Here is a 20,428-nt window from a genome sequence, read left to right as displayed (position 1 = left end):
GAGAGAGAGAGAGAGAGAGAGAGAAAGAAAGAAAGAAAGAAAGAAAGAAAGAAAGAAAGAAAGAAAGAAAGAAAGAAAAGATTGGTTTATAATTCAATGTGTGCTTATACATGTGGAAGTGTGCTTTACTGACTGGTCCATCTCCCCATGCCTGTAACTATGAAAATCGCAGACACTCACTCGATAGGGAAGCCTGTTACATGTACACAGACATGCATTTCAGGATGTACTGCTCATTTCCTGGAAAATGTCATGACAGTTTCTGCACTGAGGCTGAAGGTGTGGAGGATGCTAATGATAGGAGAGTTGTAGAGTTACCTATAGGTAAGTAGTTTTGTAAACCAAAAATAAGCATCTACCACTGAATGACACTCAGCTAAAGAGGCTATTTTGATCCCCACAATCAAGTGTCTCAAAAGTCAAGTTCTTTCAAGTAGATGCCTTAAAGTGTGTGTTGCAAAGTGCTTGAATATGGGGGAGGGCAACTTTGCAATCCAAGCTAGTGCAGTCCTCACCTACCTATGCTGTTATCATGATACCTGGTAGATATTTGTCTCCACAAGAGGACAATGTTCACTCGGCATCTATCTGAAAAGAGACCCAAGCATCTTCCCATCCCTCAGCGTATACTTTGGAGAGTGAAACACCTTCTTGCCAATGAAGTTCATAATTGAGAGAGGAAAAAACAAACAAACAGATGCTCAAATAGAAGGAAAGGCAGACAAGAAAAAAGGTCAATCCACGTTCTTGAAGAAGACTTGGCCAGTACTGCCAGAGCTGAGGCAGGGAATGAGATTCTTACTGTCATGACAGGGAGTCAAAATGAGGCAATACTTAAGAAATCGTATTGGAGAAGTATGGGAAAAGGAGAGTCTAACTCAAGCTAAGAGGGCAGCAAGCGTCAAGAGCTTGATCATGTAGTGCTCTGATTCATAACTTACACTCCTGATGCGTCACTGCCCTGAGGGCCATTTGCCCATCTCAATGACTTCCCAGACTCTGTTTGACTTCTGCCGTATTTCCTTGTGTTCTTCCAACTACAAGAAACCTTTCAAAGAGAAATTTAATATACTTAAAGGTTTCAATGCCTTATATGTCTACACATGCTACTATGTCCTTGATATTTATATTTTTCTGATTGTTTTGAGGGGAGAAAGAGAAAAGCCAATGGGTTCTATTTGTTGTCCCTTTGTCTTTTTTTTTTAATTGAGAAAAGGAAAAAAAAAAACAAGTTTCCGCCTCCTCCCAGCTTCCCACCTCCCTCCCCCTCCTCCCACCCTTCTTCCCCTCCCTCTCCAGTCCAAAGAGCAGTCAGGGTGCCCTGCCCTGTGGTATGTCTTAGGTCCTCCCCCCTCCGTCCATATCTTGGAAGGTGAACATCCAAACTGGCTAGGCACCCACAAAGCCAGAAAATTAAGTAGGATCAAAACCCCTTGCCATTGTCCTTGGCTTCTCATCAGCCCTCATTGTTCGCCATGTTCAGAGAGTCACGGAGTCTACAACTTCTTTGCTTCTTTGGCGAACCTAAAGAAGCTAAGTAAGAAGGTGAACCCAAAGAAAAACATATAGTTATCCTTTTGGCTATGGTAAGTAGACAAAGTTGCCGGGGGGAGAATTGGGATCTTGGGAATGGGATGGGATGGGGGTAAGGGGAAATGGGGAGAGAAAAGGGAGAAGGGGAGGATGGAGGGAACTTGGGGAAAAAGGATGATTGGGATAAAGTAAGGTTGGATAGGGGAGCACGTAAGCACAATTCTTAGATAAGGGAGCCACCTTAGGGTGGGCAAGAGACTTGAACCTAGAGTGGTTCCCAGGAGCCCAATGCGATGTCCCCAGTTAGTTCCTTGGGCAGCTGAGGATAGGGAACCTGTAATGAGCCTATCCTATAGCAATACTAACTAATATCTTGCATATCACCATAGAACCTTCACCTGGTGATGGATGGAGATAGAGACAGAGACCCACACTGGAGCACTGTACTGAGCTCTCAAGGTCCCAGTGAGGAGCAGAAGGAGGGAGTACCTGAGCAAAGAAGTCGGGACCACGAGGGGTGCACCCACCCACTGAGACAGTGGATCTGATCTACTGGGAGCTCACCAGGGCCAGCTGGACTGTGACTGAAAAAAGCACGGGATTAAACTGGACTCCCTTTGTCTTTTTTAAAACTACAAGAAGCTATGTTGTGAGGGGAGAAGACGAATCTCTCAAATCCTGATCCCCCCACACAACACAAACATGTAAACTCTCTAAGGAAATTAGTCAGATTTAGAAAGGCAGTCATTCTTTCAATCATGCAAGAAAACATTAAGAAGAGATTACATAATGAGACTCCTATTGTTTTAGCATGAAAGAGAACAACTTGTCAGCCCATGAAAGTAACTAAGTGTATTTTGATGGCAAATGACATTTTATGAGAATATTGATGTAAGTCCCAGGTTCCTAGAGTGTGTGACATTCAAACCCTACAGCAACTCTAGAATGTCTGACAAGAACAGGCAAGGGCAGCAGTCTGGTTGGAAGAGGAACCCAAGAAACCTCTTTACTTCTACTACTTAAAGGTCAATTAAGCATCATTTTCCCTAAAGACATTGTGCTGTATTTTACATATGATGAGAGGGAGCTGTAGTTAGATCAAACAATGTGATTATGTGTCAATATCCCTTGACATACTTTCTCAAACTAAAGTGACTTGAAAGGGCAAAGAATCTTGTTAGAAACTGGAAGAGAGGGGGGACTGGAGAGATGGTTCATAGATTAAGAGCACTGGCTGCTCTTCTAAAGGTCCTACGTTTGATTCCCAGCAACCACATAGTGGCTCACAACCATCTGTAATGAGATCTAGTGCCTTCTTCTGGCCTGCAGGCATACATGCAGACAGAACAATGTATACAAAATAAACAAATCTTCTTAAAAAGGGAAACTGGGGAAGAGCACACTAAAGGATGTCATAACAGCTGCCATTCACTTGCACTGTGTCCAATCATAAACAGGTTCTAATGACCCTGTAGGAAAATAAAGAACAGGGCAGCAAGATGGCTCACTTTTTGAGCCATGGTGCCCTGCGTTTGACCAGAAACTGTGTTGTGGAAGGAGAAAAGTAATTCCATAACATAGTTTCACTAAGCTCAATAGGCATGCTTTAGTGTGTAAAAACAGGCAAGCACACAGAAAGAAAAACACACAAACATACACACATACTTATAAGGAGATATCAACTCATCTAAACAAGTATCTCAGACAATTGAGCATTATTTAATGGGCAAATTGTTCTTTGTGTCTAGCATTGACCTCTGTTTTTTCCCCCATTGGTTCACATATATGTAAGGCCAAAGGGATTTCAAAGTACTTATACCTGTCGGTCAGAGACCAAATCAAGGCTTATACTAAAGGGTGGTGGATTCCATATTGTTAGTCCCTTTGTGGTCTGAAATCCAAGCTTCAGTTTCACTTAAGGCTTAAAGTGAGTGAGCTATTACTATCGTGAAACATTCTCCTTGTAACCTCCAAATTCCTTAGACTAAGGTAATGGTTTCTTCCTTTGTTCTAGAAACTGAAATCTTGAGTTACATAGTGACCAAGATAAGTGAATGAAATTTATGTCTTATGAAAAATCTGAAGGTGAAAGGTTAAAGTAATGGGTACATTCACATACTAAGACATCCCAGTCACCAGGTCCAAAGGACCTAGTGTGTTTTAAGTTAAGAGTTGAAAGTGATTATCCAATAGCCTCAAGTAGGCAAGGGGGATCTATGAAGTTAGTTTCTACTTATTCCTAAATTAAATGAAGTCAGAGAAATCTGAAAAGTTGTTTTTAGTTCAAAAATTAAAGTATCCCAATGCACCAGCCTTCCAAACTATGGCTTCAGGCTGGCTACAGGGCTTTCTGATATAAAAGCACTTGTAGGTAGCAAAAATTGAATACATGAACATTCAAGAGTGTTTTTGCCAAGGCAATTAAAATTTTCCTGCTCTTAAACAAACCACATCAGTTTTAATTGGACACAACTTTTTCAGTTTTGCTTTGAAGGGGTATGACCTTAATCTGATAAATTTATGCTCCAAGGTAAGATTTCAAAGTTAGCATAATAACATCTAGGTACATGTTAACAATTACAGAAAACAGAAAAATAAAAAAAATTATATATGTGTATACACATCTAGTTTCTAGATGATGAATTGGTAAACTTATTTATTAGTACAAGAAAAGGTCAAAAACACTTTCCCACTTATCTGCAGCAAAGATCTGCCAACATCACTAAGAAAGCCCAGACACCAGTTTCCTGGGAATCTTCCTAATACATCTCATTACTTTTTTCACTTTGGGGAATATAGACTAAAATCATAATGCCATGTTGCTCACTTATAGTTCTATTGTGGGGAAGGTAAGTTGTTCAGAAGACTACACAGCTAATAAATCATGGTGTAGCATACAGAAAAATCAAGAGAACATGTGGAGAAACAGAAGAGGGTTCCGAGAATATCTAAACCTCGCTTTGTCACTTATCTGCCAGCTGGTGACTGATAACTTTTGGTTTCTTAGAGTTTATCATCTGAAAAGATATATTTATTACTAAATGTCTTAAAGAGATAATACATGAATTTTGTCTAATACAATAGTACATGACATAAAGAGTAGTTGGACTTCCCCTTCTCCTTAGATGTCAACAACACAATTGCTTTATCTTTTCTAGGTGATTTTTCAGAAGCATACTTAACTATTGAGATAAAATTTCAGGGGTCAGTTAAGATAGGACTAGTTTTATACAAAAGCCAGAAAGCTTGTAGTTGGTTCTTTTTATAAATATTCTTTTTAAATTGATTTCAATAACCAAGGCCCTCTGGTATATATTTTGGCCATGTTATAATGAGTTGAGTTGAATCTGGAAGGATGTATGAACATTGTTAACTCAGTAGTTATAATAGAATTCTGAGATGAAAACATTTACTATCTTTGGGTTCTATCAACTACAAATCACCATGAAATCAAAGTAGATCAGAGTCAGAAAGGCTGAGCAAGTGAAAAGTTTTGATATCCATAAATGAGTTTAACCTGTGACCCAGGACCATCACCTCGAAGCAGCCTGGATGATTTACTGTACTAGAGTCAGCAACAATTATCCTGCAAGAGTGGGCAGTTCTTCAAGAAACAGTAAGTAACTATTCTCTGACACATAATTAAGAGAGATGTTCAATAAGACCAATAACAGGAACTCACATTTTTCACCACGTACCTTAGCAAAAATTGGAATGGTGGATTTGACTACATGCTATGTAAGAACTCATTAGACCACATGCAGGGATAGTACAAAATCGTGGCTCATGCATGAAGTCTGTTTCTTTCTAGCTATGTGACCTGAACTAGCCATGGAACTTTAGTGTGTGTGTGCATGTGTGTATCTGTGCACATACATGTGCATGTACATGTGCATGCATATTATGACCAGACATCAGCCTTGGGTATTCTCCTCTAATACTGTCCATTTATTTTTGAGACAGAGCCTCTTTAATGGCATAGAACTTGCCAAGTAAGTAGTCTAGGCTGGGCTGGTCAGCCAGTGAATTCCAAAGATCCTGATATCCGTACCTTCAAATACGTGATATCAGAAGCTCATGTCATCACACCTTGATTTTTTATGTGACTTCTGGGACTGGGATTTTGGTCCTTATATTATAAGGCAAGCAATTTATCATCTGAGTTTCTCCCTTATGCTTTATTACAGAACTTCTTCATATCTCAGCTTTTCTCATCTGTACATGTAAGTCAACTATACTGGCTATTCATAAAGTGTTCAAAAATATAAATAAAGTAAATGATTCTATTCTTATATTTATATATAGAGAGAGAGTCTAGGGGCTGACAAAGATGGCTTGGTAAGTAAAGATGCTTGCTGTGAAGCCTGGCAATCAGAGTTCAATCCCCAGACAACACATAGAGAGAACCAGTTTCTGCTGATTGTCCTCTGACATGTGTGCTATAAAATGCATACACACACAATAAATAAATAAATAAATAAATAAATAAATAAATAAATAAATAAATTTAAGAACAGTCTAAAATGGACATTTCAATTTTTATGAGATATATCCTTTTGGGGAAAAGAAACAAGGGAGTGTTAAGGAGTTAAGGATTCTTTGGAGAAAGTGATATTGGGTGAATTGCACATGTAAGGGTGAATATTACTGTAAGAGTGAAACTTTGATGAGCCAAACAAAACAGCTTTTCATAGACTATTAGCACCTGTGGATTTTCTATGGTCGATTTTTTGAGAGAACTTACTACCTCATGTCTAGTTTAGTATATTGACTGAACCAGGGATGTCACCCCAGAGTAAAGGTGCATGTCAGTGCTGAACACGTACTCTGATAATCTTGCAGATCCAGTCTGTCCATGTAGGTTTTGATGCATCGTTTCCTGGCTTCATCTTTAGCTCACATTTGGTTTAAGACTATAGTATTTGCAAAGTTCTGTTGTATTTAATTAAAACCAAGATATGTGTGGGGTTTTGTGCCCATAAAACAGCTACAGTCAGAGCCAATTGAGAAACAGTCTGAGATGGTAACATATGCCTTTTGAAACTTACACCTAATTTTATTACTACAGAATGTCCAAACTTGGAGTCATCCCATAGTTAACAAGATATCTCAACCTCAGAAATCCAACCCAAATTCCTCCATTCTTGACACCCCCTCTGCTGCTGTTCCAGCCACAGTGCTAATCCCTGTGACCACTGAGATACCATCCTGTCTGTTCTTTTCACCTTTGTTTCTCCTACTCTAGAATATCTATGAGATCAGAGTGATCTATTTTTTAAAAAAATGAGTAGTGTTATGTCTTTGTTCAAACCCATCTGATGGGCCCAGATTCCTAAGGAAAATTCTGATCCTCATCTCTAACTCTCAGATTCACCTCTGGGGCTTCTGTCTCACTTTGACCCTGGTTGTGCTGGTTTATTTGTCCTCTATCAAATATAACTAGCACACTGCTCCTTCCAGGCATTCTTTGTCTGTCCCTGTGGCATAGACTTGTCTCGGTTAGGGTTCCCATTGGAGAGATAAAACACCATACCCAAAACCATCTTCTGGAGAAATTTTCAGGTCATGCTCATCACTGAGGAATTCAAGGCAGGAACTCAAGGAAGGGACCTAGAGATAGGAACTGAAGCAGAAGCCATGGAGGAATACTGCTTGCTCCCCATAGCTTGCTTCTTTTTTATTTGGTTTGTTGTTGTTGTTTGCTTGTTTGTTTTTTGTTTTTTTGTGAAAAAGGTTTCTTTGTGTGGCTCTAGCTCTCCTTGAACTCACTCTGTAGCTCAGCCTGGCCTTGAACTCAGGATCTGTCTGCCTCTGTTTCTGAGTGCTAGGATTAAAATTTCATATACCACCACACAGCAACATTTTCTTTTCAAGATGGGGATTCTCTGTGTATTAATCCTGGATGTCTTGGAACTTGCTTTGTAGATCAGGTAGACCTTGAACACATAGAGTTCCTCCTGCCTTTGTCTCCCAAGTGCTGGCACTGAAGCTGCAAATCACCATGCCAAACTTTAGCTTTCATCCTTATATACCCCAGGGCTACCTGCCAAGTGATGGTACCCACTGGATACGCCCATATCAATCACTGAGAAAATCCTGCACAGGTTTATGTACAAGTCAATCTGATTGAAGGAACTTCCTAATTTAAAATCCCATTTCTCGAACAACTCTAGCATGTATCAAGTTAACAAAAATTCAGTCAACACAGTTCTGTTTTATTTCCTTCTGATATCTGCTTAATAGCTATCTAATGAGAGAAGCACACTGACTTAGTGACTTCTCATTCATCATTCTTGTTCCCTTGATATATCTTGGTTTGCACTATAGCATACTGTAGGAATGGGAAGACCTTAAAAAATAGTTATTGCTTAGACAACATGGTTCTCATATGAATTCTGCTCATCTAAAATATGGCTGACACCAGATATGTGGGAGAACCATGAATGAGTCAGTTATTGATGGCTGACACAAGATATAGGGAAACCCGGAAGTATAAGCAGAAATATAACCTGTTCTGTAGCTGATATGGGATTCCCCTCTGTATTCTGTGAATACCATTGGTTAAGAAAAACAACTGTCTTAGGCCTGTGATAGGTAGACTAGGGATAGGCAGGGAAAACTAAACTGAATGCTGGAAGAAAAGAGGCTGAAACAGTGAGAAGCCATGGTGCCCCGCCAGAGACAGACACTGGAACTTTACTGGGTAAGTTATAGTCTCGTGTCAATACACAGATTAATAGAAATGGGTTAAATTAAGATGTAAGAGTTAGTTAATAAGAAGCTATAGCTAATGGGTCAAGCAGTGATTTAATTAATACAGTTTCTATGTGGTTATTTCAGGACTGAGCAGTCAGGAACTAACTAGTGGCCTGACTGCATATAGCTTTATTCCTAGCAAAATGTCACATTTGTGTTATTTTATATAAACATGGCTTTGAGATCAGAGATGAAGAACTTCTCCTTCTGCCACTGTCAACCAGCCTGTGTAGGCCAGCGTGCACTTACCAGCGGCCTGTGTCCCAGTCAGAATGTGTGCTTGTTATGTTTAGGTTGTGTACCTGGGGGCCTACAATCAGGAGCCTGGCTGAGGATCTAATCTGCCTGTGAATCCTGAAATTTTCTTCGACTACCAAGTGTCCTAGGACCATTCACCATTCCTAGCATTAAATATTAGATAGTCACCATTCCTAGCATTAAATATTAGATAGTCACCATTCCTAACATTCTCAGAGTGCAATATTCCAGCTTACACATTTACACTCTGCCTCATCTTTTGGAATAGAATGCATAGTCCAGGATGCGTTTCTCTTTTTTTCAGTTTTCTTTTCTTTCTCAATCCTCATCTATGAATATTCCTATTATATACCCTGTCTCACCATCAGCCACTAAAAACCAAGTCTCTGTGGCCTCAATTCAGCCCCTGTATTCTTGGAAAAGGTCAAGTCAAGTTTGAAACATAATTTTATTTGAGATGCCATCTCATGTTTTTCCATACCCCACACTGGCTTCAATTTCACTATGTAGCTAAAGTTGGTCTTAAATACCTGATTGGCCTGCCTCTAGCTCCGAATTACTAGAATTATAGGTGTTTGCCACCGTACCTGACTTTGCCCATAGTTATGTGGCCAACTAAAGAACCAACCTCAGTTTATTAGAACATTTTCATACATTGTCACTGAATATGGCACCGTGAAAACAGAGGGATTATTAGGGAGAACAATCTCTCAGGATACTTATAAAACCACCCTTGTGCCTAACTAATGGTCACATGAGCAGTTCTGCATACCAGGGTATATCTCTTACTTCCAAGCCTTGAATCTTTTTGACAGAAAAAAAGTATTTCATCACATTAGGGTGTGTCTACAAAGTTTGTGAAGTCAAGACCACGGAAGGGAGAACTGAGATGTCCTTGTTTAACTCATCATCCCCAAGGACTCAATATTGTCCTTGTCAGACAATACAATTATCCTCTGTCAGAGACACTGCAACCAAGGCTAAGAACATGAACATAATTGTAAGGTAGAGAACCAGAGAAGGATAGTCGAGTTTGGACATCACCCTTGCAGCTGCCTGAAAGTAACTTAATTATTCAGCTCCAGAGAGGAAGCACACTGAGTCCTTTCTACTCAGAGAAGATAGCAGTTTCCCACATCAGTTCTCCCAGACCTGAAATTCTCCTAGGTAGTAAATCAGAGAATTAAATAGACCCAATGACTCTTTACTGTTGATCCTTAAGGTGACCCTTAGCATGCTGCAGACATACTATTAAGATACATTACCTCAGGGGCTAGCAAGCTAGCAAAATTGCTAGCTACACTTATTATTTTATTTCTTCTTTGGGCACCATCTATTTATTGAATTCTTGCTACAGTCAGGCACTCAGTTAGGTGCTGGGGTGTTTTTAGGAATCAATTAGGCATGGTCTTCTTCCCTAAGGGAACTGGTAAACTAGCAGGAGCCATATCATATGGCTGTCTGAGCTGCATGTGTGAGATTCAAAAGTAAATGGGATACAAGGAAAGTGAGAAATGCAAGGAGCTGACCCCACCCTGGGACACACTCAGAGAGCAGAACAATAACTAGAAATGAGAAGGAAGGGAAGAGAGAAAAGGAAGACAGGGAGTAGAAATAAAATGGGAAGAAGCACAGGGTATTCAACCAAGCAAGGATGTCATGTGGCGGATATCTTGAAAGGGGGGTGAGGGATACCAAACAAGTTTGTCTGAACTTTGAGGAAAAAGTGTGTGAAGCAAGCTACATAGGTTTTGATAAAATATTGGGCACTGGGGATGAAGAGAAGGTTCAGTGGGTAAACCATTGCTGATCTTGCAGACACAGGATACATATAAACTCACACAAGCTTTCACACCTAAACTTGAATAAAAATGATCTTGAAAATGTTGATCCAGGTGGTGGTGGAGCATGCCTTTAATCCCAGCATTCAGAAGGCAGAGGCAGGTGGATCTTTGTGAGTTTGAGGCCAGCCTGGTCTATAAGAGATAGTTCCAGGACAGGACTCAAAACTACAGAGAAATCCTATCTCAAAAAACAAAGCAAAGCAAAAAACAAAAACAAAACAAAATGTTGATCCCTTATGTGCATTCATGTGTGTGTGTGTGTGTGTGTTTATTTCATGCATCTTTGTGTACAGGTGCACTTGTCAGTGCAGGCACAGGTAGCAGCCAGAGGTCAGTACCAGACATCATCCTCTGTTGTGCTGTTTTCAAGCCAGGGGCTCTCACAGAATCTCAAGCTTAATGTTGTGAATGGGACCATAAAGCCTCTGGAATCAGCACTTCATCAACACTAGGGTAACAGACACGCTGTATCACACCCAACGTATATATGCGTGTGTTGAAGATTTGAACTCTGGTCCTTACATTGTGTGGCAGGTTTTTTTACCCACTGATTTATCTTCCCTTCCCAAAATGTGAGTCTTTAGACCTGAGGAAAACAGGCACTTTTTGCATAATCTCAAACAGGGAAAGCACTTGATCTGATTGAGATATTCAGAAACCATCTCAGTCTATCTGCTGCATACAAAATGGACTGGAGGGTCCAATGAAAAGGAAAATGGCTCAGGCAGAGTCTCTGCAGCTCCCCAAAGCACAAAACAAGCAGCCCCCACCACTGGTAGAGCTGGGGAGAGGAATGTTAGGAAAGTTGACTAAATGAACGTCCAGGCAATAGGAGAAGTGAGTGTGGAGGCTCACGACAGCTGGACTGGTTTTTGCATCTCATTTTCAAAATTAGTTTGTATTTTCATTGCTGCAATGCAGATTTTGCCCCCAATTTACATCCACCACCACCCCCAAGCACATTACTTTGGGAGAGAGTTGCCATAATTTGCATTCCATTTCTGCAAAATTCCATTCAATTTGCTTGGAAATGAGGTCCAACAGGTGTCCTATGATCATCTCTGTGCATCCTGAGTTGGCCCACCCTGGAGTCCTTGGCTAACCCACAGAGGGTTTGGAAACTAGCAATCAGGGGAAAATATCAATATTCATTTTATTTAGTCACAGTGAGATGTCCTGCAATAGCTGGAATAGAAAACAGCAGATCTGACCTGCTGAATTGCTCCAATCATAAGATCCTGGGGGAGGATCAACTATGTTTTGCAAAATGCTAGGAATACTTTGAATAAAAAGTTTCCCAAATGACCATTGTTAAGATAATTACGAAAAGCTAAAGAATTTCTTCCTATTCATAGTTTACTGAAATTTCGTTTGCACTAAATGATTGTTAAGGGTTTTCTAATGGTGTGATAGGTTGTGACAAACCTGATTCACCTAATAACACAAATTTCTGGACTGGCAAAATGCCTTAGTGGATAAAGGTGCCTGATGTCCAGATTGACAAACTGAATTCAAATCCCCAGAATCTACAGGTTGACAAAGACAAACAACTCCACAAGTATTTCACCAACCTCTACATGAATATCCTGTACTACACACACACACATACACACACACACATACACACACACACACACACACAAATAAATCAATAAAATGAAAATAAAAATACCCTTTTAAAATATTTTTAAATTGCACTCATTGTCATGAAACCATATACAAAACTAAGGGAAAGTAGCAGCAAACAAATATATAAGAGGAGACTGTACATTGGTTTCCTGGCTGCCCAGACCTGAATAATCACACAGGAACTGTATCAATTACAACACTGTTTGACCAATGGCTAAAGTGTATTACTAGGTAGCTCTTACATCTTAAATAATCCCACTTTTATTAATCTATGTATCACCACGAGGTTGTGGCCTGCATACTGGCAAGGTTCTAGTATGTTTCTCCTCCAGCAGCTACATAGCATCTGCCTGACTCCACCTTCTTTCTCCCTACATTTAGTGTAGTTTACCCTCCTAGCTCTATTTTGTCCTGCCACAGGCCAAAGCAGCTTCTTTATTATCTAACAGTAATAAAACATATTCACAGCATACATAGGGAAATTCCACATCACAACTATTTAAGAAATAGAAAGAGGTGGGAAATTGAGGATAAAATCCATACTCAAGAAGCACTTGAGAATTAAAATTATTGTCATAGAGCTAAGTAAAGGAAGGGGTTCCTGTCTTTTCTGGTCAGCTGGGTTCTTCCACACTATGATGTCCCTCTCTATTTCTACTCTGCTGTAGCAGGTGGCACGGACACTGGAGGCCATATGCAGAAGCCCAGAAAGGAGGCTCCAGATGAAAGAACTGCAGACACACACGGAGCTCTCAGTTCAGGCAGAGTTAGCCTTGCAGGTTTGACTGTGGAATTTCCTAAATATAGGATCTTTGTTTAAGTTCACCTTACGTATTCACTTGAAATATGGGAACCCAATGCTGTCGGTGAATAAACAAATCTCTCATTTAAACTGTTAGCAACAGCAGCAGCAAAAATTAATCCACAATCTTATTTAAATCATTTCAGTCCTGTATGTCTGCTCTTTGACATAATGGTGTAACCCCTAAGGGACCCACATCCTAACTTATAATAAATATAAAAGAAAATGGAAAATCAAAAAATTTGCCTAGCATGGCTGTGCACAAGTGCAGTCTTAGAATTCTGGATACAGGTGCTTGTGTAGTCAAAGTTCAAAGCCAGCCTGGCCTACATAATGAGCCCTATCTCAATGAAAACAACAGGGGCACTGTTTGAAAAGCTTGAAAGGAACAGCACAGAAGTCAAAACTTAAACTATGCTGAAAAGAGGTGCTCACAGAGACGAGCCCGCCTTCCTCGTGCCACCTAGATGTCATGTCACCCAGATCAGTTTCCTAACACTTGGTCATTCTTGGAAGGGGACATGAACTTGGGACGTGGATGTGTTTGGAGAGCGGGATCTGCGAAAAAAAATCAATTTCATTTGCAATGTGAGTACTAAAAGAATAAAGAAGAAACAGTAATGTATATCCCACATATTTAATAAAGATATTAAGTGTAGTCTCAATTTTATGTCAGTAAGTTATATGAAATAAGCAGTCCCCAAATGCAACATAACAAAACCGAGTCAAAAAGAAACAGAAAACTCAGTCTTTTATAAAAAAAAAATTACCTCAAATAAATCCCCAGGTTTGCATTGCTTTACTAGCTACTTCCTTGAATTGTTTTTAAAAGAAAATGTTAGTTGTGTGTGTGATACAAGGCATAGATATAAGTACCTCTAAAAGGAAACAAAATGTAACTGGTTGCAAAAGTGTAACATATTCAATATAAGTTTTATTTAAGAACAACTTTTCAAACATTTTTTGCATATTAGCATATATCCATGTAAACAGACCTGTGTGTAAAAATACATATTTGCATGTATATATGTAACTTCCCAAAAAATGTGATGAGACTGCCTACTAGCTCTAGGGACCCACCAGTATTGGGACTGAAAGAATAGAAATTTGTAGAATTAGCAAATGAACTTATAAAGATCAATAAACATAAAATCAATATGTCATGCACGTAAATCAAAAAAAACTAAGAAAGTCTCTTAGTTCACAAAGATCATTTTTTTCAAACTAGAAACAAAGACTTTACTTGAAGTCCGCATACCACATTAATTGCTTTACTGCAATTCCATACCCTAGTCCCTGTTCTCTGTCTTCCTGGCATTAAGACATTCCAAGACATTGCTGGCTGCAAAGCCCATCCACGGTCATTGAGGAGAACAAGTAAAGCAGGGAAAGCATCACTTTTCTGGCTTGGGCAGCTGGGTGACCTAAGGTCTCCTCTACCTGCCACAAGTAGGGGATCAATGATAGCACGTAGATTCATTTACAGTGACCCCAAAACCAGCAAGGGAAAATGTTGACTATGGTCTGTCACAAGAGAAGCAAGAATGATTAGAGAGAGAGTTCATGTGCCCTGGCCCCATGCTTGCTGAATGTCACATCTGCATTCTAAAAGTGTGCTACCAATGAGGCCATGCACAGAATTGGTGACACTTACAATACTGAACACAGGAAGTGTTTACCATTTGGTAGTAGCTTGAATCTTTTCATACACAGTGTTTACAGTACACTGCTGAATATATTTTCTTTAAATCCTACAAGTATTTATAAAAACTACAATATCTCACATAGGATGGCATGTGTATGTGCTTATAGTATTTTGTTTCACATTAATATCTAAACTCTTAGAGCATTTATTCAGCAATTCCCTTTTCTCCTCCTTCTTCCATTCCCCCCACTCCACTCTCAACTCCTTCATCATCTCCTTGACACACAAATGAAACATTGGACCTGTTTCATTTCAGCCTGCATTTATATATGCTTTGGTGGCTTTGTAAGTACTAACAGTCAGAGAGAGAACGCACCACAGTGGTGGTGGCAGTGGTGCTAAGGCCATCTGTGGGCTTTGACCTACTGCTTGCAATCATTCCAGACACCCCGCGATCACCACCCTTCCAAGACTCTTTCACATATTTCCTGATCAACATCTGTGTTTTTTCCCCTTGAGATGATATCACTAATTCTGTTTTTTTTCCAAATTACAGCCATTCACTTCCTAAATCCAAGCAGCCTAAATATCACTTTCCCTTTGTATATTGTTCTAATATCACTGGGTATAATTTAGGATTTATAATGAAACTTCCACAGATTTCTCTACTTCATAAAATATATCTAAGATCTTGAAAATACATTAGTACTAGTCTAAGATCTTCCACAAGGAATCTAAACAGCTATTTAGAAAAAAAATGGATTTTCCCCCACAAATTCACCATGTGGCCAGTGTTGTGAGACTTTCCCCAACTCAACATGGCAGAGCCGTTCCTATCTTGAAATCAGAACAGCTGTTATTACCTTCATGAAATCCCTACAAGACTGATTTTTAGACATTCCCTCATAAAGGGTAAGAGGGTCATTAGACCCTCATCTCAACATCCAGAAACTAACCTGCCTAACCCAACTTTATATAATCCTGTCCCAATTGCTGTGATCTTTGGAAGTACTAGAGAATAAAATGGTGAACATTCAGCTGAGGGAAGCACTCCATGTCTGCAACCTTCTGAGGTCGTCATACATGCTGAGGTGAGTTTTTCAGTTATTATGCTACTAGGGCTTATCTAGCTCCTATAGGTACCTCCTTACACATGATTTTGTAATTTCCAGTGTCTCACTGGTTCACCAAACAAGTCTTAGATAAAATAATTTCGTCAGTATATCCTTAGCACCCTATCTGGAGCCAACAGATAATTGTTCATGTCTCTCCAGGAAAACTCCCACAACAACCAGGCAATCTGGGCTTCACTGCATGCACTGGAATGGGGAGTGAAGAGGGTAGAAAGGAAACAGGCTATAAATTATCCATCTGAAGATTTTAATTCTCCTCTTCTCGTCAAACCTGCCATTCAATGTCGGAGAGCTCTCACTACTACAGTTCCAGCTTCTGCTTATTGCTCAGGAAAATTAGCAGACACGTTTTAGAGTATGAAAAGTCGTGACACACAGCAAAGAAGGATGGCTAATAATTTGTTTCCTCTGAGGGGAACAGAATACTCAGAAAGCCAGGACAAAAAAAGCTTCTAGTGCTTGACTTTTCCAAGGAAACTGCAAAACAGCAGTCTATTAAAACCTCAAGAGCCATGTGTAAAGACACACTCTATATCTACATCTTGCGCTATGAGACCTGAGTCCACAGGTCTGTGACTTACCTCCACTAGCTTGTTGGCATGTTCACGGAAAACTTGGGCATATTCCTTCACTTCCTTTTCATTCCCACTCTTTGCAGCCTCAATGAGAACCAGCAAAGGGACGTTGGTTTCCAAGAAAGAGTCTGATATGTGATCCATCACGGCTTTCCGAAGCTACAGTTAGAAACAAAAGCAAAAGGACATTAAGGAATAAAATTGTCAATCTTTGCCTAAACCACTGTCAAGCTTTCATTATGATGTAAACAATAGGGATAGTTAGTTTTGATTGACAACTTGACACAACTTAGAATCTGCTGGGAAAATTTTCTCAATGAGCGATTGCCTAGATCAGCTTGGCTTGGAGGGGATTACGTGATTTTGTTCACTAACATTGGGGAACCAAGCTACCAAAGGCAGCACTATTTCCCTGGATGAAATTCTGGGCTATATAAATGTGGAGGAAGGGATAGATACCAAGCACTAAGAACCATGCACATATTCATACTCTCTCTGCTATTGATGGTAGATGAGACTGTTCCTCTTGCCTTGACTTCCCCACAGTAATTGACTCTAGTTTGGAATTATAAGTCAAATAAACCTTTCCTTCCCCCAGCTGTTTTTTTTTTTATCTAGATAATGATCACAGGAACAGAATTGAAACTAGGTCAATATTAGTTTAAATCTCTTAAATTTTCTCTCATCAAAAATTTTCTTTTTTATCAAAGAATAAAAGATAGATTGATGTAAGTCTGCCTAGGGACTATATGTAATATAAATCTTGAAAATTACATAAATAGACTATAGCTCCAAACACTGACCAAAGATCAGTTCTCATCTTTCATTGGATTATTTGTTTGGCTCTACAAACTCTTAAGTCCTGGCAAATTTCAAGAGCTCAGGTCTTCAGCAGTGAAGATGCCTGGGTACCAACCAGTCATTAGGGAGAAATGCAAGTAGAGTGCTGAGCCTTGATGTCACTCGTGAAACTTTCTCACTGTGTAACCTCCTGCCCTCTTCACATCTAGTGTTTGTGCTTTACAGAGGGAAAACAGAGAACATCGACAGCCATAAAAATATTCCATCCCAGGTGCTATGGTGATGCAGTTGTTATGTTCCAGGAAGTAAAAAAATACTTAGAATATTTCAAGGTAAGAATAAACAAACCTGAATCTTCTAACAATGCATAATTACACACCATTCCCACACTATTAAAATAAGTGGGGCAGCTGCATGAAAACAAAATAAAACTATCCCTGCACAATCACCTTGCTTGTACTTTGTTCATAATCATCTGAATATATAAAGCCTACAAATAAAAATAAACACAAGGGAAGGTGGCAAATAATCTATACATTTCTCAAATCAATTCATTAACACCTGTCCTGGAGGCAGTCGGGGAATCTTCGACAATGTGACACACTCAGTTGTGACTGGTCAGAACTAGTGGTTGGGCACTAATGACAGTAAAGGCTGCATATATATATATATATGTAAGTTTGTTTGGCTTTCTTCTGAATTGCTTTGACATTTCTCCTTGTAACTGGGCATGAAACAGAAAGAGAAAAAGAAGACCTGAACGAGGACTTACAGGAAACATTTCAAATTAACCTGCCATGGTTGCTTCAAGGGCATTGATTCGTGTAGAGAAGAAATGAGTAGAAATATAATAAAAAATGATGTGACAGGGACAAGAGAGCCAAATATAAGTCTACATAAGGAATACGTCAGAGGAAAATGAGAAAGATTATCTCTCCAATGAAGCCACCACATCTTTGATACCCACAAAAGGTAGCTGAAGAAGGAACTCTGTGAAGCTAGAAAAGCCAACTGTATTAACTCTTCCTGAATTCGCAGGAAGAATTTTCTTCCAGAACTGAGCAAAGTTAAACATTACAGAAAGCCGTAAGAAGTAGTTTGTTCCTGTACACATTTGAACTATACCAGAACAATATGCGTATACAACAGATAAAAATGGTAACCATAAAAACAAGTAACATACCATTACAAATCAGATAAAGGATTTTATAGAAAAAAATGCAAGATAAGAAATAATAATACAAACTATTGTAAGAACAACCATGAACTTGGCATCTTGACTCATACTTGTGATCCCAGTACTTGTGAACTTGAGGTAGGGCAATTACCACTAACCTGAGTCTATCCTAAGCTCAATCTGAGGCCTAGGCCAGTCTGTGCTACAGAGTAAGAACATCTCTAAAAAGCAAAATTGGAAAAATGGCTCAGTGATTTAAGAGAACTTGCTGTTCTTGCAGAGGACAAGAAGTCAGTGCTGAGTATCCTTGTTGGGTAAGCCACAACCCCCTTAACTCCAGCTCCTGGACATCCCTATATACTTGAAATGTTGTGCATAAAGAACTAAAGGCGACCAGATGGAGAACACATCAAACTAACCTGTCACAGCTTCTGGCAGAGAAGTGCTTCACATAGGAAAGGGGAAGGTGGGGATTTAATAACATGAAGTTGACAGGGACAAGACAACAGAGGAAAAAAATCAATAGAAGAGACTGATGTTCATGGGTACCCACACACAAATAAAATAAATCTTTAAAAAGAAAGCAACTAAGAATTCTATTTTAAAATTTAAAAAAGTTTCAAATAGTCAATTTCAAAATGACTGAAACAAAATGAATAAATGCCATAGCAAGTGCCTTAAAAGGGACAGAGAAGAGAAAAAAAAATCAAAGTAAAATATTAGCAAGAGCTTAAAAGGGATGTGAAAAAAGATGACAAGTCAAAATAGGAAAAGACATTTAATACACGGCTTCCAGGCATCCCTGAAGTAAGAAATCCAAAGCCATTGTAACTACTTATACCACGACTGATGAATAGGGGAAATTCCAGCAGATACAGAAGACATTTTCATGTACTGAACTCCACCTTCTCCTATGCCCCACCACCACAAAAAAAAAATCAACAACAACAAAATCTAACCTTGTATGGCAGTGTGTACCTATAATCTCAGTCACTGAAGACAGGCATGAGTTTAAGGCCTGAGGGGAAAAGGAAAATGGGAAAATAAAAGCAAGTAAGGTAGGAGAGCGCATGAAAACTCAGGAACTCAAGCATGAGCAGAAAATAAGAAAAGGAGGGAAAAGGTGGAAATTCCAACAAAATCCCTGTAAGGTGGGAGGACAAGTCTGGAATCTATGAACCAAAGCAGGAATGGCTATCATGTCTCTCTTCCTTCCTGTGCTATATCAGACATATTAGTCAGTTTCAGCACACTTTTATGCTGAGCTCAATTCTGCTCCCTAATCTTTCTTAGCACAGTGCTCTAGGCAGCTAATACACATCAACCCTGCTTTTCTTACAGGATGAATGCCTGCCCTGCTTGATAGACATCCTTCAAATGGGAGTTTTCTTTGGGTATAATTAGATATGTGTCTAAAAAAAATCCACCATTATCTTGAATTTCACACATAAAAGTGAACACTGATTCTAGGCTGGGATGATGATATTTAATAAAGATCAGGCAACTTAACATTTATCCCATCATTTAACATGTGTAGAACAATCCTATTAAGAATTGAAGTATTATTTTTTTAATATTATAATGAAAGTCATCTCCAACAAGGTCAAAGTTGAGTATAAAGTGTGATTCAAATAGGGTCAAAAATCTGAAGGCTTAATATTTTTCCTTGAATGGAGCTGCCCCAGGCTTTTCATGATTACTGACATATTTTACCATAGTTCCTTAAGCTTTGTGCAATAATTATTATTAAAAAATGAAAGATCAAAGCAACGAAGTGACTGGGCCAGCAGCCATCCAGCCTAGAGGGCTTGACAAAAATTGAGCCTCATTAAGTCAAGCAAATTTTAGCCAGTGTGAAGGTCAGTCCTGGTAATTAGTCAATGCAATAATCCACCCAAAGTCACTTTAATAACTCAGGGTGTATCAAGTGCACAGGATCCCATGATACTAAAGACACTGGTCCAGTATGGGATGGCACAAGTGAACAGGGCATATCCATGAACCTAAAGGAAAAACATTAAAAATAATCAACACATTTTCCATATTTGTATTCTTTAAGAGAAATACAAGATTCTTTGGTCATCATCTTGATAATATCACAAAGAAAAGTCATTTTAATTGGGACATATGTACATCCTAATGGAAACAAGTACAGAAAGAAGGAGGAGGAGGAAAAAGAAGAAGAAGAAGAGGAAGAGGAAGAAGAAGAAGAAGAAGAAGAAGAAGAAGAAGAAGAAGAAGAAGAAGAAGAAGAAGAAGAAGAAGAAGAAGAAGA

The 20,428-nt window shown here is 39.2% G+C and overlaps 1 protein-coding gene across 3 annotated transcripts in view; it reads right to left on the bottom strand.

The window, feature by feature from the left end:
- The window catches only part of Ctnna2 (catenin alpha 2), a 1,150,887-nt gene that overhangs the window by 228,805 nt on the left and 901,654 nt on the right, over positions 1-20,428 (bottom strand). For all 3 annotated transcript variants that reach the window (XM_026787990.1, XM_013352850.2, XM_026787991.1), the window contains exon 9: positions 16,182-16,334. In XM_026787990.1, coding sequence (XP_026643791.1) covers positions 16,182-16,334 — 153 coding nt within the window. The remainder of the gene's footprint in view (positions 1-16,181; positions 16,335-20,428) is intronic.

Source organism: Microtus ochrogaster, assembly GCF_000317375.1.
Source record: "Microtus ochrogaster isolate Prairie Vole_2 chromosome 14 unlocalized genomic scaffold, MicOch1.0 chr14_random_3, whole genome shotgun sequence".
Lineage (NCBI taxonomy): Eukaryota > Metazoa > Chordata > Mammalia > Rodentia > Cricetidae > Microtus > Microtus ochrogaster.
This window is presented reverse-complemented; position numbering and strand designations above follow the sequence as displayed.